Here is a 27177-nt window from a genome sequence, read left to right as displayed (position 1 = left end):
AGACTATTAAAAGGTGGAAGTCAAGGGTGGAGAAACAAGAATTTTTGCAGAGAATATATATGAAGAATTTTACATTTTTCACAAGTACTGCAAACAATTATAGTAAAAGCAAAATATGTCTTCCCCACACCCCTCTCCAACCCTGCCCATACCCCTCATGCTCACCCAGCCTACCCAGAGTTTGAGCAGCCCCTGGACTTAAATGGAGTAAGAATCCATTGGGATCTCTCTGTCTTTTATCCATAAGGATAAAAGACAAATTACAACATCGCAGATTTCCAAAAATTATAGTTGTAAGAACAAAGAAACATAATATACTGAGCTAAGGTAGCTGGCAAAAAAAGACAATTTCATGATAGAACCTAGTTAAATGTTAAAATTCATTTCCTCCCACCATCTCCATTTTTACTCACATGCACCAAGGTTACTAGAATAAATAGATGTTCTAACATAGAGTAAGCCTGCATCTCTGTGTTAGAACACGCCAACTGAGAGAAAATAAACACTGACTCAGAGCAGGAAACAACTGTTTCTTCCATGCAATGAACACTTTTACATTGTATAGGACAAAACTCTATTTTAAAACAACTAAACTCTAGTAGAAGGTACTACCAGTGAGGAATCACAAAATCTCCATTTTTAGAGAATTTTTAAAAAATAACACCAAGACTTCCATTTCATAGACAAGATGAAACTGGCACCCCTGAACTCCCACTGTGTGCCAATGTGTTAGAAAAAAAAAATATATATATATATATTCACTCATTTAAACATTGCTTATGATGTACCAGCCAATATTATTTTACAGATGAAGAAACTGAAATTCAGAGAGCCGTAGTCACTGAGCCAGGATTCAAGTCATCTCTTTGTACTACAACATGGTGGTCCTCCTTGCAGGACTGTGCGAAGACTAGAAATAATACAAATGTAATTCCCAGCACATTGTAGCATGAGATAAATATTCGTTCTTTGTTATACAATTACTGATGCTATTATACCACATGGCCTCCAAGAAGATTAGAATAGGTCCTTTGCTAACCTGATAGAAATCATTTTTTTAATTTATATTGGTGCATTTTAGTCATACATCTTAGTGGAGTACAAGATGGTAGAGGCATACATGCACACGAGGCTCATTTAGCCCTTCCCAATTCCCACTCCATTCCTTTTCCCTCTCTCCTTCTCATGTTTGGCCTAGTGATTTTCTCTGATATGTTGTGAATGTACATCACGTACATTAGGGATTTCTCTCTTCCCCCTTCCCATACACTCAGTTAGTTGACCTCATTTGCTAATCTTTAATTTCTCCTTCTTTATCTATAGTACTTCCTATGACTCATTTTCTTCCTAGCTTCAAATATTAGGGAGAACATTCAATTTTTAACTTTTTGTGACTGACTAATTTCACTTAGCGTAATGTTCTCTAGTCCCATCCGTTTCCCTGCAAATAACATAATTTTGTTCTTTATGGCTGAATAAAATTCGATTGTGTACATATGCCATAGTTATCTCATCTGCTGATGGACATCTTGGCTGGTTCCATAGTTTTCCAATTTCTGATCACAGTTGCTACTTACTACTAGTAGGCAAATGAGAGAAAGAGATAGATAAATAGAGAGAGGGGAGAGAGAGAGAGAGAGAGAGAAAGAGAGAGAGAGAGAGCGCGCTTTTGGAGGCTTTCAGAGAAGCTGTCCCTAAAAACAAAACAAAATAAAACCCAAAGCCCCTTGATCCATTCATTGAAAATAAATACAACAAGGCTTGTAAACTGCATGCGGGTCTCCCGGTCACATTTTTACTTTTGAATTTTACCTTTCACCTGTTCCAGTGTATTCAATATTGAGGACATACCAGGGAGAAGGAAGGGGGAGAACGGCTCATTCAGGCAGTTAGGAGGATGAAAGGCCAAGGAGTCACCATGGCATGGACTTGTATCTGCTTACAACCCCCTGGAGTTTCCTGAATGAAGAGCCAAGAGAGGACCCAGGAGGGCAGTTGGGATTTTCTTGGACTCAGAGCCCTTGGAGAGAGACTCACTGGTGCTGGCAGGAGTGAGTCACAGAGGGGAGCTTCTCCCTCTCTGGCAGCCAGGCTGGTCTGGCCACCAGTCACTCACCACAGACTGTTTTCTTTCTTTTGCTTTAACTTTGTGTGTTTTTATAGATTTTTTTTATTTTGTACAAAACCAGAGGCCCTACTTGCATAGTAGAGCCAATGAAATAGCTACATTTTAATTAAATTTATGTGGCTTTTATTACACCAGTGGGTAGCCTTCACTACTACCCGAAGAAAGCTCGGAGGCATCAAATGCACTTCACGTGTAATTAATCTCTAATGCACGGTTTTGTAAGGTATGTAATAATGTTGCCTGGACAGAAATGAGCGCTTTAGAGAAGAGTCATATTAAAGATGAAGAGAGAAGCTTTTGGAAGAATTGGTGTTCAAGAGAGCAACTAAGTGTGAACTTTATTAAAAGGAAAAGAAATAATGGGAATATCTTACATTAAGTAAAAATTCTTGACATCTTCAATGTTTTCAGTTCCTTTTATTTTGCCCCAGACAAATGTTTCAGGGTTTGTTTTTATAATGCATACCATATGTTATGTTACATCTGTAGCCTCATAGATTTAATATTTGGGCAAGGAGAAGATTTGTTCTATGCAGAAGTTAAAAGAGAAAGAAAAAATTTTTAAAAAATCTCAGTGTGATTAAAGCCTCTGATGGAATTTAAATCTTTCTTTTCTACAAATATTTTGGAATATTTTCAATTAAAAATTTTTAACTTTTATTATTAAATAAAGAGGCATGCCTAAAACAGACACAAATATATACAATGTGCTTTGTAGTTTTCATGATGCCCCCAAATTTATCTTATTTGAGCTTCATGCACAATGGGAAAAAGGGGGACAAAACCATTTTTATGCCCATTACACAAATTATGAAAAGGAGCAGAAGTCAACTTGTTTGTCCAAGATCAACAGGGTCTCTCATGCAAACTACAATTTTTGATTTGCAGTCTAATGGCTTTCCACTCAACCATCCTAATGTCATTCCTAGACCTTTTAAAAATAAGCATACCCCCCAAATAAACCATATCTGATATTAAAGCTATTATAATGATTGCTAAGCTTTGGAAAAATATCTTGGAAATATTATTTCATTATTCTCTAAGAATTTCTTGTTATAACCATGCAGCTTTTAAGACAAACATCAGACCCCTTGGTTGCACCATTCTTTTTCTGGATTCGTACTTTTCTTGGATTGTTGACAGTGGTTAGCAGTATCCATAGCTACTTCATAGGCCTTGCTAGAAAATCTGCATCATTCTTGACTTTTCTCACACATATTACCAAGTTCTTTGATTCTACATTTAAAAAAATAACTTTGATCCCAAATATCATCCATTCTGGTCATCTCTAGTATCACTGCTCAGATTTAAATCCTTTCTTCTGTTCTGAAATATACCCACAAACCATAAATCTAATTTCTTCTTTCCATATTTTCCTTATTATGAAGAGAAAATTGTTATAGGAAATGTTTGATTCAATAATGCTCTTCCACACTCAAAGAAACATTTCTTCCCTTCTGCTTGTAGAGTAATATTCAAACATTTCACCACATCGTGCCTGACTTTTCATGTGAATTTAATACTTTTTCCATCTCATTTCTTTGCTCTCATTCACTCTACGTTGTACTCACAGCACAACTCACCAATCCCCGATTCCTTGAATGAGTCATGTGTGTCCAAACTCCTCTGCCCTTGCTGGCATACACCTTTTTGCATGACACACCCAAAAGTCCTAATCATTCTTTTTATATCTGTTGAAACAATATTTTCCACGATACCCCTTCATCCAAGTAATTTTTCACCCACTTCTGTTTATATCCTATGGAACATCCTTCCATATTATTAATATTGTGTCCTAATTACTCATTTGGTAACTGGTATTTGGGAGTTTAATGGGTTCTGTGAGAAGGAGCAGGTCCCCACAAATCAACCAGAAGTTATTTGACTAAATTTAACCGGAGGGAAGACTTATAGCTTGTCCTCTGAATTAGTAACATTTAGACTTATTTCTCTTTCAGAAAACTCTTTCTATCCTTCAGGAGAGAGAGAGAAATCTTAATGAGGAGGGGCAAGAAGGGAGCAGTGATACTGAGCAACAGTATTACTTGTGTCCTGCTCGGTATAACCACTGGACCCTTTTTTGTGTGGTCACTTGAATGGACATATGCAGAGAAACAAGTTAACAAAGGTTAACTTGAGAGGCAGATTCCACATGGTTTCGTGGGCCATTCCAAACTGCTGCTTTCTCATGATTTTAAGGGCAGGTGTGTGTGTATATGCGTGAGTGTATGTGTGAGTATATGCATTTGCCCATTTGCCTGAGGGGTGTGTGTGTGTGTGTGTGTGTGTGTGTGTGTATGTGTGTGTGTGTGTGTGTTCTATGTTCTCCTTGAGGTTAGCCCAGCGATTCAAAATATTCCTGTAAATGGCAGTCTGAAAATAGGGATATTCACACTTAAAATCATTTGTACGCAGCAAATGTGATGTTTACCAGGCACTCCGTGTTCCCTTCGGATCCTCTCTGCCTCACCTATTTTTAACTCAGTCTCTGTTAGGGATGAGTACGGTACAGTATCATCTATGTCCTGCTTAAGAAGACATGATCTATACAATTCCAACTCTAAAATTATTGAACACTTTATGGCTCAGCATATGGTCAATTTGGATAAATTGACTTTAAATTAAAAAAAAAATTTAAACTTAAAATTTTAAACTTAAAAGTTAAAAAAAATTAAAATTAAAATAATGTATATTCTCTATTGTTCAGGAACATTTGTGTGTGTGTGTGTGTGTGTGTGTGTGTGTGTACACAATACATATATATGTGTTGGCAAAGTAAATTCTGTTATTTTTGTTGTTTTCTATCTTCCATTTTTAACATTTTTATTGGTGCATTGTAGTTATACATCTTAAACGGGTACAAGATGGTGGAGGCATACATGCGCACATCACTCAGCCCTTACTCAAGTCCCACCCCGTTCCCTCTCCCTCCCTCCTTCTAGTGTTTGGCTTAGTGATTGACATTGCTATGTTTGTGAACGTACATCCTGTACCTTAGAGAATGTCTCTCTTCCCCTCTCCCATCCCTAGTTAGGTTGCCTTATTTCCTCATCCATAGAATCTTCATCTAGAGTTCCTCCCATGGCTGATTTTCTCCTTAGTTTCCACATATTAGGAGGAACATTATACTGAGATTATCTTCCATATTTATATGAATTTATTGTCTGCGTGTTTCATCAGTTAAATTTTGATGTTTGACATTTTATTTTCCCCATTATTATGCAGATAACATTCTATTGTCTTCTAGTTTTTACTATGTTTGTTGAGAAATCAACTAAGGGAGTGAATGTTGTTTTACCGAAAGCAATATGCATTCTTTCTTTTTGGGGGGAGTGCTAGGGATTGTACTAGAGATTGAACCCAGGCCGTTCTACATCCAAGATACACACCTAGTCCTATTTTTTTATTTGGAAATAAGGTCTCATTAAATTGCTGAGGGCCTGACCAAGTTGCTGAGGCTGGTCTCAAACCTACAATCCTCCTGTCTTAGCTTCCCAAGTGCTGAGATCATATGTGCATTATACCATGCCTAGCTGCATTCTTTCTTAACAGCTTGGATTTTCTAAAATTTTGCTGTGATAAAATGAGTATATATTTCTATGATTTTCCTTTCTTAAACTTGTATTACTTTTTAAATCCTTGGCTTAATGTCTTTTGTTAGTTTTGAAGAATTCTTGGCTTCAATTCTCTTTAAAAATGCTTCTGCCATCCCCTTTCTCCTATATACAATTATAGTCTTATATCTTAAAACTATAATTGCATACAGGTTAGGCTTTTGAAAAATGTCCCAATTAGTTCTATTGCAATTTTTCATATCTTTCTCCTTATTATCAATGCTTTAGAGTTTTAATAACATATTCATTTTTTATTCTGAAATCCAATATTATACTCACATTCAAAGTTTTTAGTTTAGTTTCAATAATTGTAATTTTCTGTTTCAATTTTTTACTAAATTCATTCACTATATATATACATATATATGTGTTTCATGATATATATGTTTATATGTATATATATATATATGATGAAATTCCTTATTATTTCATCTATTTTCTTGAGTATATTAATCCAAGTTATTTATCAGGGCCTTTTTCTTGACTGGATCTCGGACTTACTTTTTTTTTTCTTTAAAGCATTGGGAACTAGCAAAAACTGTTGAGTTTTCATCTGTGTCTTATACCACACACAACAATCATAAAATCTTCAAAAGGGAGTACTAGGTTAACTTTTACATGTGTCTTTTCTCTCTAGGATTTTGCTGTCTCAAATTCTGGTTCTCTTAATTTAACACTAACTTTTGTTCTTTTCTTTTTTTATTTTTAAAAATTTTTTATTGGGACATTGTAGTCATACATCTTAATGAAGTACAAGATAGTGGAGTCATACATGCACACATCACCCAATTAGCCCTTACACAATTCCCACCCTATTCCCTCCATCTCTCCTTCTCATGTTTGGCTTAGTGACTGACTTTGATATGTTTGTTAATGTACATCATGTGCATTAGAGAATTTCCCTCTTCTCCCCTCCATCTCCTCAGTTAGGTCACCTTATTTGCTCATCTGGAGTATCTCCTTCTTTGTCTAGAGTTCTTCCTATGACCCATTTTCTCCCTAACTTTTGCATACTAGGGAGAATAACTGATTTTTAAAAAAATTTTTTGTGAGTGACTAATCTCACTTAGCATAATGTCTTCCAGTTCCATTGATTTCCCTGTAAATTGTGTTTTTCTTTATGGCTGAGTAAAATTCCATTGTGTACATATCCCACAGTTTTGTAATTCATTCATCTGTTGATGGACATCTTGGCTGGTTTCATAGTTTAGCTATGGTAAATTGTGCAGCTATGAACATAGATACACATGCATTAGTTTGGTAGTTTGGTTTTCCTTCTTGTGGGTAGACACCCAGAAGTGGTATTGCTGGATCAAATAGTAAATTTGTTCCCATTCTTCTGAAGATCCTCCATACTGTTTTGTTGTTGTTTGTATTTTGAATGATTGTCATTTTAATTGGAGTTAGGTGAAATCTCAGGGTAGTTTTGATTTGCATCTCTCTGATTGCTAATGATGCTGAGCCTTTTTTCATGCATTCATTGGCCATTTGAATTTCTTCCTTCGTGAGGTGTCTGTTTAGTTCCCTTGCCCATTTTTTTGATTGGGTTATTTGTTTTCTTAGTGCTGAGTTTCTTGAGTTCTCTGTCCACTATAGATATTAGTCCTCTTTTGGAGGGGTAGGTGGCAAAAATCTCCCATTCTGTCGGCTCTCTGTTGAGGTTCTTGACAGTTTCCTTTGCTGTACAGAAGCTCTTCGGTTTCCTGCATTCCCACGTATTGATTTGCCTTTTAGTTTCTTGTGCCTTTGGAGTGTTGTTGAGAAAGTTTTTATCTGTGCCTATGTGTTGCAGTGTTGGACCTATGCTCTGTCCAAGGAGCCTCAAGTCTCTGGTCTAATTTCCAAATCTTTGATTCATCTTGAATTAACTCTTGTGCACTGTGAGAAAGTGGTATTTATTTCCATTTTTCTGCATATGGTTAACCGGTTTTGTCAACACAATTTGTTGCAGACTATCTTTTCTCAGTGTACATTTTTTGCTCCTTTGTCAAAAAAATCAATTGACTGTAAGTGGGCGAATTTGTATCTGAGACTTCTGCTCACTTGGTCTGTGTATCTGTTTTTGTGCCAGTACCATGCTGTTTTTATTACTATGGCTTTGCAGTATAGTTTAAAGTCAGGTATTATGATTCCTCCTGCATGGTTTTTGTTGCTGAGAACTACTTTGGCTACTCTGTTTTTGTTGTTGTTGCTCCAAATGAATTTGAGGACTGATTTTTCTTCTTTCTTTCTTTCTTTCTTTCTTTCTTTCTTTCTTTCCTTCTTTCTTTCTTTCTTTCTTTCTTTCTTTCTTTCTTTCTTTCTTTCTTCTCTCTCTCTCTCTCTCTCTCTCTCTCTCTCTCTCTCTCTCTCTCTCTCTCATTTTGGTGGTACTAGGGATAGAATCCAGGGCATTCTACCTCCAAACTACAATCCCAGCCCTATTTTTTAGTCCTTTATTTTAAACTGGATCTCACAGAGTTGCCAAGCGCCTCACTAAGCAGCTAAGGCTGTCTGCAAAGCACCATCCTCTGGTCTCTGCCTCCCAAATGCAAGATATTACAAGAGTGCACCACCACGCCCAGAGCATGGTTTCCTTTGTGTTTTTCTGTTCACCTTGTGAGCTTCGTATCTGTCTGGCTACTCATGCTCATGGACTACAATCAAGACTACCTTATTTCTCACTCAAGTTTTCTTTTTAGATTTCCAAAAAAAATTCCCAATTTTTTAAAATTGGTGCATTGTAACCATACGTCTTGGTGAAGTTCATGGTGATAGAGGCGCACAGGGGGATGGAGTGCCCTCTGAGCCCTCCCTTCGTTCCCACCCACTCCCTCTCCCTCCCCATCGTCCAGTGCACCACATGGTGGTTGGCTTTGATGAGCATGTGTGTACATCGTGCCCACTGAGGAGTTTCCTCTTCAAGTCTCCCAGCTCCCCATCTCTCTGAGTTAGGTCTATTCCTTTACTCCACTAAGGTAAAGTCATGGTGTATAAAATATAAAATTGTACATAATAGAGGTAACTTTTTATGTGCATATATATTGTGGAATGTTTAAATCGAGTTAATATATGTCAAACACAGTATTTATTTGCGGCAAAACTTTCAAAATCTTTTCTTCTAGCTTATTTATATATATATGTCCTACTTTGTCATCTATATCCTACTATGTAATATAAAGGAACTTTTTGCTTCTATAGAAGTATAATTTAGTACCCATAAATCAGACGTTTGCTACCATCCCCAACCCTTGACTCTCTTTAGCCTCTGATTACTACCATTCATCTCTGAACTTCTGTAAGAACAATTGTTTTAGATTTTACATATGAGTAATATCATGCATTATTTGTCTTTTTGTGCCTGGATTATTTTATCTAGCATGATGATCTCCAGTTCCATTTAGGTAACAAGAGACAGGATTTTATTCTTTTTATGACTGAGTAGTATTCCATTATGTATATATACCACATTTTCTATACCCATTCATCTGTTTATGAAGAGTTAGATTGCTTCTTTTTCTTGGCTCCTGTGAGTAGTATTGCAAATACCTCTCATAAATTCAACTATACAGGTGAAATAGCTATAATATTATAAAACGCTGATGAGATAAATAGAAGATGACACAAAAATTGAAAAAATATCTTGAGGTCATAGATTAAAAGAATCAATACTGTTAAAATGTCCGTGCTACTCAAAGCTATCTATAGGCTCTATGCAGCCCATATCAAAATACCAGTGAAATTCTTCAAAGAACTAAAATATCATTAAAATGCACACACACACACACACACACACACACACACACACACACCCCAAATGCATCCTGAGCAAAATGAATGCAGCAAGAAGTGTTCCACTGTAGTAATCAAAACAGTATGATATTGAGAAAGAATGAGCACAGATGAATTTCTAGCTTAACACTTATATGTACATTTTTCCAATATAATGGTGTCAAAAGGACTTAATAGAGAATAAAAATTTTTGCCATTTTACTGCATTACTAAGTAGCTCTTTTAAAAAGTGGCTATTTCTAGCCGAGTGTGGTGGTGCACACTTGTAATCCCAGAACTTGGAAGGAGGCTCAGACAGGAGGGTTGCAGGTTCATGGCCAGCCTCAGCTACATAGTTCTGCCCTCTGCAACTTAGTGAGACCCTGTTCCAAAATAAAAATGAAAAAATTGGGCTGGTTGTGATGCCCCTGGGTTCCATCCCCAGTATTGCAAAACAAAACAAAACAAAACAAAAAGAAAGAAAGAAAGAAAAGAGAAAGGAAATAAAGAAAGAAAAGAAAGAAAGGAAGGAGACACTTCTAATTTATAGTTAGTAAAAAATGTAGCAGCCTATTCATAGTAGATTGAAAGTAGGCATTTTACAAACATCTAATCTACTGGCAAAAAAAAAACCCCAAATATGATATGGTGATACAGTGGGAAAACACTAGCAGTACAGAGTATAACCTGTGAAGCATACTGCAACATGAATCAACTTTAAAAGCATGAAGCTGCTAAGTGAAATGATCCAGATGTTAAAACTCCATGTATTTTTGTGATTCTGCCTATCCTAAATTAACAGATATGCATATCTTCTAGAGACAGAAAGAAGACCATTGGTTGCCTGGTCATGGATAAGTGTAGGAATAAATGGAAAATGGGAGTATATCTTTTGTGGGTAATATAAATATTCTAAACTTAGATTGAGGTGATAGTTATACAATTCTATAAATATTGAAAACATTTAGTACTTAAAATGGGCATATAAATGCCCTATTAATATGGCTATTTGATAAGTATGCTATAAACATACTTTGATAACTGAAAAGTAAATAAATTGACCATGTATCACTCCCAGGTAGAATTATTAAGAACCAGAGCATAAGCTGGGCACAGCGGTACATGCCTATAAATAATTTTAGTACTTGGGAGGCTGAGACAAGAGAATCATAGGTTCAAGTCCAGCTTCAGCTTCTTAGCAAGACCCTGTTTCAAAATTTAAAAAAGGGCTGGGGTAGGTCAGAGATAGAACACCCATATTTCAATCCCCAGTACCAAAAAAGAAAAGAAAAGCTACAGCATATGTCATTGTATCTCTTTTCCCTAATTCAGTTGTCATGGGATTAAGTGTCCCTAGTACTCTGGATCTTCTTGTGACTATAATGAGCAATTTCCCACCATCTTACACTAAGCATGTACTATTAGCGTGGAATAAATCATTGTTGGATAAAGCCACCAAGTGTGGGGGGTATTAATTAAAAAATTAAAATACATATGTATGATACCAATGAAATGTATTTATAATATAATGATGCTTTTCATTACAAACCCAGGTTTTTGTACCCTAAATAGCCTATATTTGACACAGAATGTCTATAGATTGCTTGTCTTATGTCACCAGATAATTAAGGCTTTGAAGAGTCCACAGATAGGAAAAAAAAAGGCCTATTCTGCCATGCAGTTAGGGTGTGAGACAGTAAGTTGCACTTGCTTCCTTGATTTTCCCAGCTTGTCATCTCCTAACAATGAGAGAGACAAAGACAGGAGATACTTCGAGCTTCCAAAAATAATTAAAAAGTCAAACAAATGCGGGGTGTCTGTGCTTTATTTTAAAATCAAAATGATTTATGCTACTTATTATTTCATGACTGATGCTTTGACATCCTCATTGCACAGCTGCAATTGAAAATATGTTCTCATTGTGATGTTTATGTTGGAGGTGAGCATTTTTGTTTTTAGTCTTAGCATTTAATTCATTCAGCAGTCTTTTCACTTACTGCTCCCTAGCTCCCCTGGCAAGAATAAACTCAGGCGCCAGCTTAGATCGGCTGTCAACATCTGTGAGCTCTGAGCAGGTCTTAAATTTGGCAGGATTACCCTCCCTTTTGCAAGAAATATTCCAAACGAACAACTGAATGCAGGGCTTTCCTCAGCTTGCAACCCAAATTTCTCAAAAGTCTTTAAACTGTTTCTTTTTCCTTTCAGCTCTCGAGGGAAATTGCACTGATAAGGTTCCTGTTCATCAAAAGCATGAGATGGTGGTGGCTATGCTATTCCCAGGACAGTTCTTGCTGGAAAAGGGCGGCTTCTCCCCTGAGAAGCTATTATAAAGAATAGGAGTTCTCCGGCTCCCATCACCAATGTATCACTCCACTTCAGTTATTGTTCCTGTGGATTCCTTTTCCTCCTGTCTCTCTCCCCCACCCTCAAGCAGTTTTTAAAATCCATTACCTAGGGAGTTTTAAATTGTATCTGACCTATCGATTCCAAGAGATGGCCATGTCCAATGGGCATGCAATACAATATACAACCTGGAGCCTAGAAAAAGGCAACTCGCTGATAAGAGGAGGAAAAATACAGAACAGCAAACCCCAATTTGGAATTGCTAAGGAAAGAAAAGAAATGTTTGTTAAGTGGTCTGATTTGGGGTTCAAAAATAAGATGGTGATATAAAGAAGCTTGGTAAAGCATAAAGCATTATGCACCTATATGATGCTGCCTGTGTTAGTACTAATTAAACAATTGAATCTGGACGAATCCAGGGTTACATGTTATGCCTGTGTTTCATCCTCATATCTATTCTGGATTTTAAGATTCTTTATTGAAAGTTTTCATCAATAATCAAAGGGTGTTTAGAAGGAAAGAAAAGCTGATGGCAAAATCTGTCAGTTCTTGTTCTTTTGCAGTTCTAGGAAAAGGTTTTGTGGAGGTAGCAGAGACATTCAGAAGCAAACACTGCTGGCACCACCCAGGGATGCAGGGCATCTATCAGAGAGGAGTCTGCCAGAAAACTGCATCTTTTGTACTTTACCTGGACGTGCAAGTCTGGTTGAAGGTCACTGCTATGCCATGGTCCAAGATAGTGGGTAAATTGATTTTGTTTAATTAAACCAAATCTTTATTTCATGTTAACCTGTGACCCAATTTCTATACTAGTATCTCTGGGTATATTAAAAATATGTAAGGCAAGGTCCACAACCTCAAGGAATTAAGAATGTAATTTGAAGAAACTTACAATTGAATGGGTTAAGAAAAATGAGGAATGTGCTGCAAAGTTCAGAAGATTCATTTTTTCCTTTTATTTTCTTTAATATATTCACTTGGACAAGCAAGAAATAGTAATATTGGAGGATAAAAATGAATATATAAAAATGAAATGCAGACACAGGTTTTATATTTTGCCTTAAGCCAACAAAGCCTTTTTTTTTCTATGCCTTTCTGTGAAATAAGTAGAGAGACATACCGGATTAGATATATAATGTGTAGCCACTCTTCAGTAACCACTATTGAACTTCAAAATGAGTTTAGTCATTAGCTTTGACAAATGAGGAGCCTGTTATTGATTTTTTGCACATGTCTATCATGGGATCTATTTAAAAAGAACAGTCAATTCTAAGAAAGATTATGTTAATCTTATTGGTTTGATGTCCTAATGGGAGGGGGCAGAGAAGAGAGAATAAAAAAGGAAAGACCTAGATACTGACAAATATCTGTATCATTGTCTTAAATAAGCTTAAAAAAAACAGTTTGGAAAAAATTCAACTGTATCTGTCTTTATTTAGAAAGCTAAGAATATATTGATAAATCATCCCCAACAATGTTAACCAACAGCTTGAGAAGTTCACGGAAGAGGACATTGACAGGAGGGATACAATTACTAATTTATTTGTCTTTTTATGGTTCAGTTAAGAGTATCTTAGGTAGTCTAGCACATGGCAGCTCGTCAGACTTCACAGGGTAGCTGTCATGATTTTGACTGATGCACAAGTGCTACTTGCTTACGTTTGCCCTTCCTTTCAGTAGAGTGCACACAGGTAAGACAGCTTGTTGGTAATTTTTATTTAATGCTCCCAGGATCTATAGCTGTACTTTTATTGAAAGTTCTGACAATAAAATTCTACTCCCTGAAATTTCCAAGGTTTCTGCTGTAAGCACTTCTCCACTTAAACAATATCTTCCTTTGGGATTAGACAACTCTTTAGGGTCTTTTCTGATGCCTTCTGATCTTAAAGACAGCTGTTTAGTATATTGGAGACCATTCTATTTACTTTGGTTTTTGTTAACTTTACTGGAAAGGAATCTGAAAGAAAAATGCAACTCAAGGAATTAGGGTAAAAGCACATCAGGGCTGCAAGGAGACATTTATAATTTGAATTGGCAAACACTAAGTTTTACCCAGTTTGATTATTTTTAAATTCTCTCTCTCTCTCTTTCTCTCCCAATTTGCTCATTAAACTGTTCATGGTGACAGTCTTCTACACAAATAGACTTGTTCCAGAAATGTACCTTTTCTAAAAAGTTGAGTCTTCTAGTCTAAAACCACTGTCAAACAGGCTTGAGTCTTAGACTGTTTAGTGTTGATCAAGAACTTTTAATTATACAACTACAGACCACTTTTCACACCACTTAAAATACTTGGACAGATGATTGAGCAAATTCAAATGTAATATATCCATGGAACTCATTAGTAGAGTAGGTGTAGTTATCTGCTCTACTTCATAGTGGCTTCCTCCTATGAATTATATCAGTGCAATACCTGTGGATGTGCTCTGGGAGATCGAAGCTCTCATGATTTGGATCCCAGCATGCAAATGCAAACTTACTTGATCTTTATTTTTCACATTAGAAAGTCCGAATTACTAGAGAATAAGGCCAGGTTGGTGAATTTTCTCAACACATGCTTTAGTTGTTGATAAAGATATTATTTTCCTTGGAAGCAGAAGTTACATGGTTACCTGCTGTAACCACATACCCTCTTGCATTTGTGTAATCTCAACATTTTGGAATAATTATTTCATAGGAAAAGGGATCTTTGATCACAGCACAAAAATGTAAGAAGAATATAGACTCAAATTAAGTCTAATCTTTTAAATTGCTCAAATTTAGTGTTGTGTAAAAGCTCTTTTCATTATTGGACAAGTAAAGACAAGCTTTATTAGTCTGCAGAAAAAATAATAATTTAAAAACCTTAGGGCTCCAAAGACTACAACACATACCTCTGGCCTTAGCCACATGCACATTAGGGTTTTTTTTTTTTTTTAGGGATTAATATATCATCCCATAAGAATGGGAAACATGAAAAGAGATTCCGATACCCCTCACACTGAACACACATCACTTCCATTCACATTTTTATTCACTTAAGCAATGACATGGCTCAGCTCTAGTTCTGCATACGGGGGTTTAGAACAACACTTCTATGTTGTTCCTGTAGATGTTAGTGGATATTACCTAGTCCACACTTCATCCTGAAGATGAAGGCCCAGTGATTTTCCATCTTGAATTTTTTGTCTCCCACACCAACTGGTCCAGAGAATTATTTATTAACTGAATCATGACTTAACTCCAGGTTAACACCCAAATCATGTTCTTTCTCCATTCTAAGACCTACCCAAGCAGTGCTATGATACTGTTCAATGTATCCAAAGATAAAGACCATATTTACAAAGAAGTCAGAGCCCAGCAAGTGCCCCCTAGCCATATCTGTTTCGTTCAGAGCAATCCCCCAAGTTGATTAGGTCAGGTGATTCATCCTGATTTTTGATTTAAGGAAAATGAAGTTGAGCAGGGAAATGGCTAACCTAATATCCTTTAAGGAGTGGTAGAGTGAGCTTCCTGCCTTAATCTTTGAATTTTCTTGTGCTGGCCATTATGGGATCTGCTCACAATCCAGTGGAATCCACTCCAGAATGAGAAGCTCCCCTTTGACATCTAGTACTCTGCATGGATGTCAATTTCAGTTGTTATCAATCTTTGCCTGTGAACTTCTTTCCATACAGTTCTGATTTAATTTGAATTGAAGCCCCCTAGCCTTGGCTTTTACAAATTTGCTGAATCAGCCCTCTGCTCTGCTCTCTCTCCAGCCACAAAGTGGAAATGCTAAAGCTCATATCAAACTGGAGAGTTAGCACACATGTTTCCCTTATGTTGTGAGCTTGTGACTTCAATATAGACCAAGGCAAAGCAAAACCAGGGGCTGCTTATGGAAGAAACAGCCCACAATCTCTATTCAAACTTTAAAAATACAATTTCTCACATATGCAGTGTTGATTTTTCCTGTATGTTTATTCATTTGATTTTCCATGATTACAAAAGCTTTTCCTTTAGTTCCCATAGTATATTAGTATGTCTTTTTAGCTGACTAACATTAAAACATGTTCCTGTTTTAAAGCGGTACCAGTAAGACAGAAAAGAATATTGTTTGTAAATCACAGGCAGAGATGAATCCTGTTCTACTTCTAAATTTTCATTGATATTCAGTTACATGTTACGAAAGGTTGTTTCTTTCATCAGCCTATCAAATTATCACTGAGATTCTCTATGAGCAAAAGCAAACTTTTGAATCTTTAGAGACAATGTTTACCTGACCTTTGCCCCAAAGTATACAAGAATCAGATATATGCAATAGAAATAGGCTATATATTTTATGATTTTGTTGTAGTTACAGTAAAATTAAACATTTTGTGGGAAATTTATCTTACTGTGATAGGAATGTAGTTGTTTTTGGTCTTGAAGGATTATTGTTACCCTGTGGTTTCTGTGAAGTTCAGATGTTCTCAAGATGCTGATATGTGTGTGTTACATTTAGGGAAATTCAAGCTTTGACATTCTCTCTAGTTAAATAAGTTTAACACTTGGAGGTTCAAATGGAAATATAGAAATGTACATAATTAGATTTTACAGTGTCCTTGAAATTAAAATAGATATCACTTAAGTTGTGTCAATTGATTTTTCTTTTTAATATGTTAATAAAGCTCACTTAAATGGAATCAAGTAATGTGACAATAAAAATGTCAATATATTAAATTAAATGAAAAGAAAAGAAAAGTTGATTTCAACTTTGAGATTTTAAAGTCTTGTCAATATGTTGGAAAAAAAATCACCTTAAAATTAAAATATGTTTTTTCCTGTTTAAAGTACTCCAACAATTATCTCTCATACTAATAGGAAGAGTGAGAGCATTGCAGTGAAATGCAAGAGTAGTTCTGTTAATATCATTTCAAAAGTTCTTAGATTAATATTCAGTTTTTCATTTTTTGATATCTGATCAGCAACCCAATAACCTTTTCTCAGTTATTGACCTCAAATTTTTTTAGAAGATTTGACACTATCATCCATTTCCTTTTGAACATCCTTGTTATGCACCTTTCATGCAACTAACCTAATTTTGCTCTCACAGCTCACAACTCTGATTCTCCTTTATTTTTCTTCATCTTTTCTTCCCCATATTTGATATACATAATGGAATTTGTAATTCTTCATTTTTCTCTATAGTTTCCTAATATTACTGTGACAGTGATTATTTTTTTCTTTTTGAAATGATTAATAAAAGATTTATTTAAGCAAAAATGTATATAGTCATCATTACTAAATTTAATATGAAGTATTAAGTGTTTATGCCAATTTTTCTCCCTAGGTATGTGTTTTGTTTCTTTTTCTATTTGTTTTGAAAACATAATATCAGAAAAAAAGGGGCCCAATTTCAATCACATCTCCTACAAGTGAGTTCTTGGGTGTAGGTCTAAAGTTTTAACAGCTATTTGCTGATCTTTCATGGGCCCAAGGAATCAACGAAGGATCACTGATGAACCCTTTGGGTGGGTCAAATCATGGTAATGGAGAGAATACTCTAATGTAAGCTGGACTGAAATGACAGCCTCCAGGTTTATGGAGATGTGTCACATTTGGCTAGATTGAGGTTTCAGGGCAGAGAAAGCAGGTATGAGGGCTTAGACTTTGGGACCCACATCTTGGTGTCTTGCCACCCAACTTCCCATAAATTATCTTCTAAACTACAATTCCCAATTTTTAATTATGTGATGGACATTAAGTTATTTAAGCCTGAAATCTGACATTCCAAAAATAAACTTTTGTTATCTCTTCTACTGCAAAATTCAAAAGCTCCTACAGATTTTTCATGTTTTGTCATTGGCTTCGCTATTCCCTCGTTGTCCAGCCTCAAAATCTAAGTTCTTTTTCAATCATCCAAACTTCTCATTGTGAAGATGTTCCAGCTCTAAAATGTTTGTGTTCCATTTTATTTGTTTTTAATTTTTTTTATTGGTGTATTTCAGTTATACATTTTTTTTTTGGTGGTACTGGGGTTCCTGGAAGCCCTTCTACCTCCGGGCTACACTCCCACGGGCTACACTCCCAGACCTATTTTTTAACTTTATGTGGAAACAGGGTCTCTTAAGCCAGCGAGGCTGGCTCCGAACCAGTGCGATCCTCCTGTCTCAGCCTCCCAAGCGCAGGGATTACAAGCGTGCGCCACCACGCCCGGCTCAGTTATACATTTTAATGGAATAAAAGATGGTGGCAACATACATGCACACGTCACCCAAATAGCCCTTATCCATTTCCCACCCCCTTCCCTCCCTCTCCCTCCTTCTCATTTTTGGCTTAGTGATTGACTTTGATATGTTTGTTAAGTACATCATGTGCTTTAGAGAATTTCCCCCTCCCCATCCCCTCAGTTAGGTTGCCTTATCTGCTCATCCACAGAATCTTCTTCATTTAGAGTTCCTCCCGCTACCCATTTCTCCTTAGCCTTCACATATTAGGAAAACCATCAATTTCTTAGTTTTTGTGACTGACTAATCTCACTTAGTATAATGTCCTCCAGGTCCCTGTAAATGATGTAATTGTGTTCTTCTTTAAGACGGAGTAAAATTCCACTGTGCACATATTCCACAGTTTTGTAATCCATTCATCTATTGTTGGACATCTTGGCTGGTTCCATACTTTGGCAATGGTGAATTGTGCAGCTATGACATAGATGTGCATGCATTAGTTTGGTAGTTTGGTTTCTTTTCTTTTGGGTAGATACCCAGAAGTGGTATTGCTGGATCAAATGGTAGGTTCATTCCCATTCTTCTGAGGATCCTCTATACTATTTTCCAAAGTGGTTGCACTAATTTGCAGTCCCACCGACAATGTTTTAGAGTTCCCACTTCTCCACATCCTTGCCAGCATTTGTTGTTGTTTGTGTTTTGAATGATTGCCATTCTAGTTGGAAGTAGGTGAAATCTCAGGGTAGTTTTTATTTACATCTCTCTGATTGCCAATGATGTTGGGCATTTTTTCATGTGCTTATTGGCCATTTGAATTTCTTCTTTTGTGAAATGTCTATTTAATTTACTCGCCAGTATTTTGATTTGGTTATTTGTTTTCTTAGTGATTAGAAGAGTAGTTGGTAAATATCTTCTCCCATTCTCAAATGAGGTTCTTGATAATTTCCTTTGCTATACAGAAGCACTTCAGTTTCATGCAATCCCATGAATTTATTCACGTTTTAATTTTTTGTGCCTTTGGGATCTTGTTGAGAAAGTTTTTAACCTGTGCCTCTGTGTTGCAGTGTTGTACCTATGCCCTTTTCAAGGAGCTTCAAGGTCTCTGGTCTAATTCCCAAATCCTTTATTTTTGGTGGTACTGGGGTTCCTGGAAACCCTTCTACCTCCAGGATACACTCCCAGACCTATTTTATATTTTTTTTATTTGGAAACAGGGTCTCTTAAGCCAGCCCGGCTGGCTTCAAACCTGCGCGATCCTCCTGTCTCTGCCTCCCAAGCGCGGGGATTACAAATGTGTGCCACCATGCTGGGATAATTCCCAAATCTTTGATACATCTTGAATTGACTCTTTGCAGGATGAGAAAGTGGGATTTATTTTCATTTTTATGCATATGGTTAACCAGTTTTTCCAACACCATTTGTTGAACAGGCTATCTTTTTTTCTTCCAGTGTATGTTTTTGGCCCCTTTGTCAAAAATCAATTGGCTGTGTGTGTATTTATTTCTGATTCTTCTATTCTGCTCCATTGCTATATGTATCTGTTTTTTTCCTAGTACCATACTGTTTTTATTAGTATGGCTTTATAGTATAGTTTAAAATCAGGTATTGTGATAATTCCTGCATGGATTTTGTTGCTGAGCACTACTTTGGCTATTCTGGGTTTTTTCTTATTTCAAATGAATTTAAGAACTGTTTCTTCTATGTCTGTGAGGAATGATTTTTGTAATGTAATGGGCATTGCCTTGAATCTGTAGATCACTTTTCAAAGTATGGCCATTTTGATGACATTTATTCTGCCTATCCATGAGCATAGAAGATCTTTCTATCTTCTAAACTATTATTTGAGTTCATTTTATTCTTTGTCTTTCCTAGAAGAATATTTTTTTCACCTTAACTTGGACTAGCGAACAGGCCCCTGGATAATCTCCCCACTTTTGCTTCTCTCATGTATCTATCACTGTACATTATCTATCTATCTATCTATGTATCTATCACTGTACATTAACACTGGCCATCAAAACATTCCACCATTCTGCCTAGAAGAAACAAAGCCTGACCTTTTTAGCCTGGCTTTATTGAAGCACCATTTCTCATCTGTACCTACTCATTTTTCATCTAACCTGTTTATTAACCTATATCTTCTACATTTCTTTTGCCTTCATAGGCATTATAGAATTTATTTATTTATTTATTTATTTATTTATTTATTTATTTATTATTTTTTGCAGTACTGGGGATGGAACCCAGGGGCATTCTACCCCCAATCTACACCAGCAGCCCTATTTTTTTTATTTCTTTATTTTGAAACAGGGTCTTACTGAGTTGCAAAGGGCCTCACTAAGTAGCTGAGGTTGTCCTCGAACTATGATCCTCCTGTCTTAGCCTCCCAGATGTTGGGATTACAAGCGTGTGCCACTATACCCCGCTTGGTATTGCAGAATTATTAATTAGCCTAATTTCATCATCAAAGAATATTGACCATAGATTACCAGAATAGAATAACAAAGTGTTTGCTATATTGCTAGAATTACCAAAATGTGACAGACACAGAACACATCCTTCTGGAAAAATGGTGCCTATGACTTGTTTGACACAGGGTTGCTACAGATTTGAACTTGTAAAATGCAATATCTGTAAAGTACAATTGATAGAAGTACAATAAAATGAAGTCTTATCATGCTATTTTTACCAGGAAAATTATTCTATGTTTTCTGGGTGCATCCTGAAATTTCCCATTGTATATCTTTTCTAAGTATTGTACCATAAGTGGCATAGAATGGGGGAAGAGATTTACCCACTTTCTCATCTATGTCTACCAGCCAGTTACCCACCTCAGATACATAAAATGAAGAGAAAAGAGGGGATTGGTACTGAAATACAAAAACACAACTTCAAGGAAAACCTTTACCTTTGAAGGCCTGACAATCACAGGGTCACAACTAAATCTGCCTGACATGTAAAGATTGGAGAACTCATTCTTTTGACATTTTCCTCTCATGTGGTGTTCAAATCCCAATCCTGACTCTTTCATCCAGCTTTATTTTATTCTTTGAATTCAAATAATTATTTTTAGAATTTTTTAGTAATTTTCTTAACTTCACTAATGAGCTTTGTTTTCTGCATAGTGTTATAGAGCTTTATATTCCTGTTTTATCCTTCCTTACCAGGTTATAAACAAGATGAGGACAAAATTTATAGCACTCATTTTATATGTTTTATATCACCCAGCAGGCATTCAAGTATAGGAACTATCTGCATCTGCTTAACTATTCACAATAATGTAAATTAGCCACTTTCTCTCCACTTTAAATTGACCCATTTTATTTAGATTTTGCCCTGACACTATAAGCCACTGATTAGTTCTATTTTTAATATTTTTTTTTTTTGGTACTGGGAATGGAACCCAGCAGCATTCTGTCTCCAAGTTACACCCCGGCCCTATTTTTTATTCTTTATTTTTAAACAGGGTTTCACTGAATTGCAAAAGTCCTCACTAAGTAGTAGCTGAGGCTGTCCTCGAACTGCTATTCTCCTGTCTCAGCCTCCCAATTGGTGGGATTACAAGGATGTGCCACCATGCCCAGCTAATTAGTTGTATTTTAAGTCACTTAAACAGACATCTAGTCAGGCACAGTGGTGCACATCTTTGATCACAGTACTTGGGAGTTTGAAACAGGAGGATCACAGGCTCAAGACAAGTCTCAACAACTTAATAAGACTCTCAACAACCCAGCAAGAATCTATTTCAAAGCAAAATATAAACAAGGGCTGCGTTTATAGCTCATGGTATATATGCCTCTGGGTTCAATCCCCAGTACTACCAAAAATGAGAGAGAGAGAGAGAGAGAGAGAGAGAGAGAGAGAGAGAGAGAGAGAGAGAAAGAGGAAAAGAAAGAAAGGCATTTCTATGTATGTGCCTATGGTCTTACTGTTAGGATTCTGTGAGATAGTATGTTTTCTTTGAATGTAAGAGAATGACTTGCATGTTTAACCTTATGTCCTGCCAAAATCTTGCTCAATACCAGAACGCAGTCCATGCTTAATGTTTAGTACCTCAATTTTTACTAAGTTATTATATTTTTCAAAACTCAAAATATGAAGCACCATTTTGTCTTGTGTATTTTCACATGAATTATAACAATTTTTATATCTGCATGTGGAAAGTAAAAGGGGTTCTCAATTAGATATGATCTCTAAGTCACACATAGCAGGAAAAAATCTACAAACATTTGTAGAGGAAAGTTTTCCCCTTAGAGTCAAACTGAGGAATCTGCAGAATGCCATTTATAATTATGGATGTAGGGTTATCCTGAAGCTGGCAAACATCTACATCTTTCACATCTGGAGCAGCATCTGTTCTGCATTGTTAGAAGAAGAAAATTGGGGTAAACAGCACAGCACAATATCAAATTCTACAAATCTAACAAATGTATTTAGTCATCGTTGATCAAGTGGCCAAGAAGCAGTGTGAGGCCCATACTAAGATGTATGATAATTGCATTTCTCAACTCTCTTTAGAAAGTGTCCTACTCTAGGCCTGGGAATAATAAGCTTTTGCATAACAGCACCAGGCCTATAAATAAGAAACTCATTAAGCTACCTGTAGCGGGCTTCTACCCCCGGCCCTGCGCTGGTTTGGGGAGTTTAATGAGGTGATAATGAGGAGAAAATGGTTTAGCTCCTTTTTGGCCTGGTGCGTGATGGGTAGGAAAATCCAAATTTTCAGTGAAACAGTCACCATAGAGCCCAATTCATCATTGAGGGTGGGTCTATATCAGAGAAATAATTTGCTTCTAGGCCCTGAAGTTATTTGGCTCTCTTGTCTATGGAAACAAAGCAGGCTATTCATTCACATTTGAAGGGACTGTCCAATAACACCAATAAAGGGTGTTAGACTAGCTGGTGATTAGCATTTGAAGGGAATGGCCAAATAACCCCAACAAAGGGTGCTAAACCAATCCACATTGTAGGTAGGTGGTGGGAAGCCTGTGCAATTCTAAGTGGATTAATGCCAGCATTATTTTCTCACTATGAGCCTGTCCTCTCTAAGGTTTCATGTCATATTCAAGGCAAGACCAAACCTTTTTGGCCAAGCTCTAACACTCTCCCTTTTTTTCCTTCTATAAGACACTAAAACAGTGAGTGAAGGGTAAGAATATAGCATTCAGCATATTAGAGAAAAGATAAAATCATCCAACCTGCTGGATGTCCAGGTCAAAATACCAGGTTCGGTGGGGTACTCTATGGCTGCCCCTGCCCCAGGAAAGCAGACCAGTGATAAGTTTAATTCGATTCAAACTTTTTTCAGTTATGCAAAATGCTGCTGATGGAAAGCTTCCCAAGTAAAGGGAAACTGAAACAAAACTGAAAGGGAAAGGTGAGATCAATCGCAACCAATCCTCAACTATCAAACATCACGCTATCTTATGTTCTCACAGAAATCCTATGCACAATGTCCCTTAGGAAAAGACACTCATCCTCCAGTTGAAAGCAACCCAGGAAAGTTAGGAAAACAGACGGCTGGGTTCCAGCCACAAATTCAAAAGCAAATTGTTGATGTCACTGCTCTTCCACCGGGTGGAGGGAAGCAAGATGGCAGGTGCGTGCTGTGTAATCAAGGATTTTACTTATATTATTGTCAAAATGCCTTTGCACAGCAGAAAATAAGTGGCCTCATTTTGTAGAAAAAAATGTGTTAGCTTAAAAAGATTAAATAGCTTAGCACAAGTAGTCAAGTTCTGTAGTCAAAACTCACATGTGGCCGGGCGTGGTGGCGCACGCTTGTAATCCCAGCACTTGGGAGGCTGAGACAGGAGGATCGTACTGGTTCAATGCCAGCCTCAGCTACATAGTGAGGCTCTCAGCAACTTAGTGAGACCCTGTTTCCAAATATAAAATAGGTCTGGGAGTGTAGCCCAGGGATAGAAAGCCCCTTGGTTCCACCCCCAGTACAAAACAAAAACAAAACAAAAAACAAAACAAAAAAAAAACTCACATGCAAAGAATACGGCTTTCCATAATATAACTGGTGTCAGAGGATCTACAACTTCAGCTGATAAGAAAGGTGATACTTTAGAAATAATTTTCAAGAAGATATCAAGCAAACCATAGCATATTGACTATATGAATTTATCTTGAACCCTCACCAAATCAACCACAGAGAATAGAAGATTTTGCAAGCCCACCAGGACAAAGATAAAGGGGAAAATTTTTAAAAATAAAAGTACACATTACTTATCAAATCAAATAAATAGATAAATATTGAACTCTTGTTTTCTGTAAGGAATGAGAGAAGGCAAAGCCAATAAGAAGCAAACTGATTTATGCTGCAGAAAAGGGTAGAGTGTGGAGAGTATGGGGTTTAGGATGTGAAACGGATCCAAGAGTCAGGCTGAGGCTAAAACATGACTGGCTCAACATCTATTTTACTCTCTAAACTTTCCACTAGGTCACCAAGAAAGGCACCTGTTCTGGTATTCTGTATCTCCTAGCCAATTACTGTCCATTGGTCACATCAATCCATACTATGCCATAACCTTAAAACTCAACATATCCAGAAACTTCATTTCCCCTTTAAATCTAATCTTACCTGAAATTCTCTGAATTCCTGCTTCTGGTGAAGTTTGCCATCATTCTTCCAATCATCAAGGCATGACTTTTTTTTGGCTTTTAAATTATGTTATTATTAAATATATTTCATATAGACATGAAAAAGTTAAGTTTTGAAGGATAATATGAAAAAATGCTCTAAAATCTACCACTCAGTTTAAGATTTAGACTATAAACCACATTTCTGCATTCACCAGAGTATTCCTTCCTTTTGCTTACTCCTGTGAAAACCAGCCTGGATTATGTGTTTATCATTTGCTTACATTTTTAGATGTTTTTTCATATGTATATATACCCTACAAATATATGTTATGCATATATTTGTATATATATATGCATATGTACCATAAATATATGTGGAAACAGACAGTGATGGTTGTTGAAGATTGGTTGCGATTCTGACACTTTTTCCTTTTAATTTCAGTCTCCTTTTACTTGGAGAGCTTGCCATAAACAGCATTTAGCATGACTGTTTGACAGACAGGCACCTACACACAGGTACACCCAACCTCGTCCCTAATGAAAATGTTGTGTATATTTCCTGTATATAGTAACTTTTTACTTGCTAATTAAAAATCAAAATGTTTAAAATCCATATATATTATAGGAGTGGCAGTTATTTTTTTATTTTTTTTTAATTTTGAAACAGGGTCTCACTAAGTTGTGGAGGGCCTCACAAGTTGCTGAGACTGGCTGCGAACCTGTGACCCTCCTGTTTAAGCTTCCCAAGTACCAGGATCACAAGCATGTGGCACCATGACTGATTCCTTTTTGATATTCTATATATAAATATACCTCAATGAATCCATGTGTTTCTAGACATATTATTTCTACTTTTCTGCATTTATATGCTGTTCATATTTCTTGGTGTACTTGATTGTATTAATTTATACTTTCAGTAGAATAGAAATTTTCATTTATCCATCATCTGATTAACACATCATAAAATTTAATATTTCCCCCTATATTTGGTGTAAGATTTTACCTGTAATTCTACTTGGCCAATTGTCAAAAAATTGAGTAAATTGGCTTTTCTTAAGACTTAAATATTTACTATATATTTTCAGAATCTAATTGTCAGGGTCCTTTAAAAATTTCCTTTGGGGTTTGAGCAAAATTGTACTGAAACATTTCACTGATTTTGGTATTTTTTAAGTTCATAAATTGTTATTGCTATTTATTGAGATTGTCTTTATTTTATTGTGTGTGGGGGGTTACTGGGGATTAGTCCTGTGACATTCTACTTCCGAGGTACATCACAGCCCTATTTTTATTTTGTATTTTGAAACAGGGCCTCACTAAGTTACTGAGGTTTTCCTTGAACTTAAAATCCTCTTGTCTCAACACTCAAGTACTGAGATTACAAACATGTGCCACCATGCCTGGTTCTTTATTTTTTTTCTGAATATATTGTTCATAATATTTTTTTCTGAATATATTGTTCATAATAGTCTTGGATGTTTTTATAAGATTTATTTCAAAAATCATCTATTTTGTTGTTATTGTATATTTTAAAGCTTATTTTTCTAATTATATTTTTACTTTGGTATATAAATGTATATAAATGTAATGAGATTTTCTATCCTGATCTTAGATACCTAACAATCTTACTAATTTAATTTTGATAAATTATTCTCTATATTAATTGTGAATTGAGAAGCTTTTTTTTTTTTTGGTGGTACTGGGGTTCCTGGAAGCCCTTGTACCTCTGGGCTACACTCCCAGACCTATTTTATGCTTTTTTTTATTTTTGGAAACAGGGTCTCTTAAGCCAGCACAGCTGGCTTCGAACCTGCGCGATCCTCCTGTCTCTGCCTCCCAAGCACGGGGATTACAAGCCTGCGCCACCATGCCCGGCGTGAGAAGCATTTTATCAACAGATAATCGTGGTTATGTTTTTTCTTTCCGCAGCCTTAGTTATTTTTCCTATTATCATTTGAGTTAGAAAATGTAGGACGATATTGGCAATGACCAGAGCTGGCGGACATCTTCCTGAGAATAACGAATATTGTTCTAATGTGTCACCTATATATTGTAAGAATTTCTGTACATATTCTTTATAAGTCAAAGAATATTCCCTTTAAATCTTACCTTGTTTTAATATTTTGTGTTTATTTCATAAAATATTAACTATATTAAACTCTATCAAATACTTTTTCTTTATTGAGAAAGCAATTTAAGTTTTAACATGCGAACTACAGTTATATGTTTTATAGAATTAATCTACCCTTAAATTCCTATACTAAATCTAACTTTGTAGTAATTTATATTCTTTTTAGAAATTTTACATATAAATTTATGAATAAAATAAATTTGAGATTTTCCTACATTATATACTTTTGATTTTTAGGTCAGAGTTGTACCTGTCTGTAATAAATGAATTAATACTTTAATAAATGTATAATATATTGTTTCAATGCCTTTCCAATACATTAATATTATATTTTTCTATAAATATGTACAATTTTCTACATTTAAAATTTTATTATTATTAATATATTCATGTTTTTACCTGCATTTAATTCTAGTGCCTTATACAAATATTTTCCAGTTTCTTTCTACT

At 36.0% G+C, this 27177-nt stretch overlaps 1 protein-coding gene across 1 annotated transcript in view; it reads right to left on the bottom strand.

The window, feature by feature from the left end:
- Positions 1-24650, bottom strand: part of LOC308271527 (putative ribosome-binding factor A, mitochondrial) — a gene marked incomplete at both ends in the record, with an annotated part of 50449 nt that extends 25799 nt beyond the window's left edge. The window contains 2 exon segments of the mRNA XM_080707906.1: positions 22233-22363; positions 24595-24650. Of these exon segments, the coding sequence (XP_080564032.1) occupies positions 22233-22363; positions 24595-24650 (187 nt within the window).
- Between the last annotated feature and the right edge of the window lie 2527 nt (positions 24651-27177).

This window comes from Muscardinus avellanarius (assembly GCF_963383645.1).
Source record: "Muscardinus avellanarius genome assembly, chromosome: 12".
NCBI lineage: Eukaryota > Metazoa > Chordata > Mammalia > Rodentia > Gliridae > Muscardinus > Muscardinus avellanarius.
The sequence above is the reverse complement of the archived record's forward strand: the minus strand, read 5'-3'. Positions and strand labels throughout refer to the sequence as shown.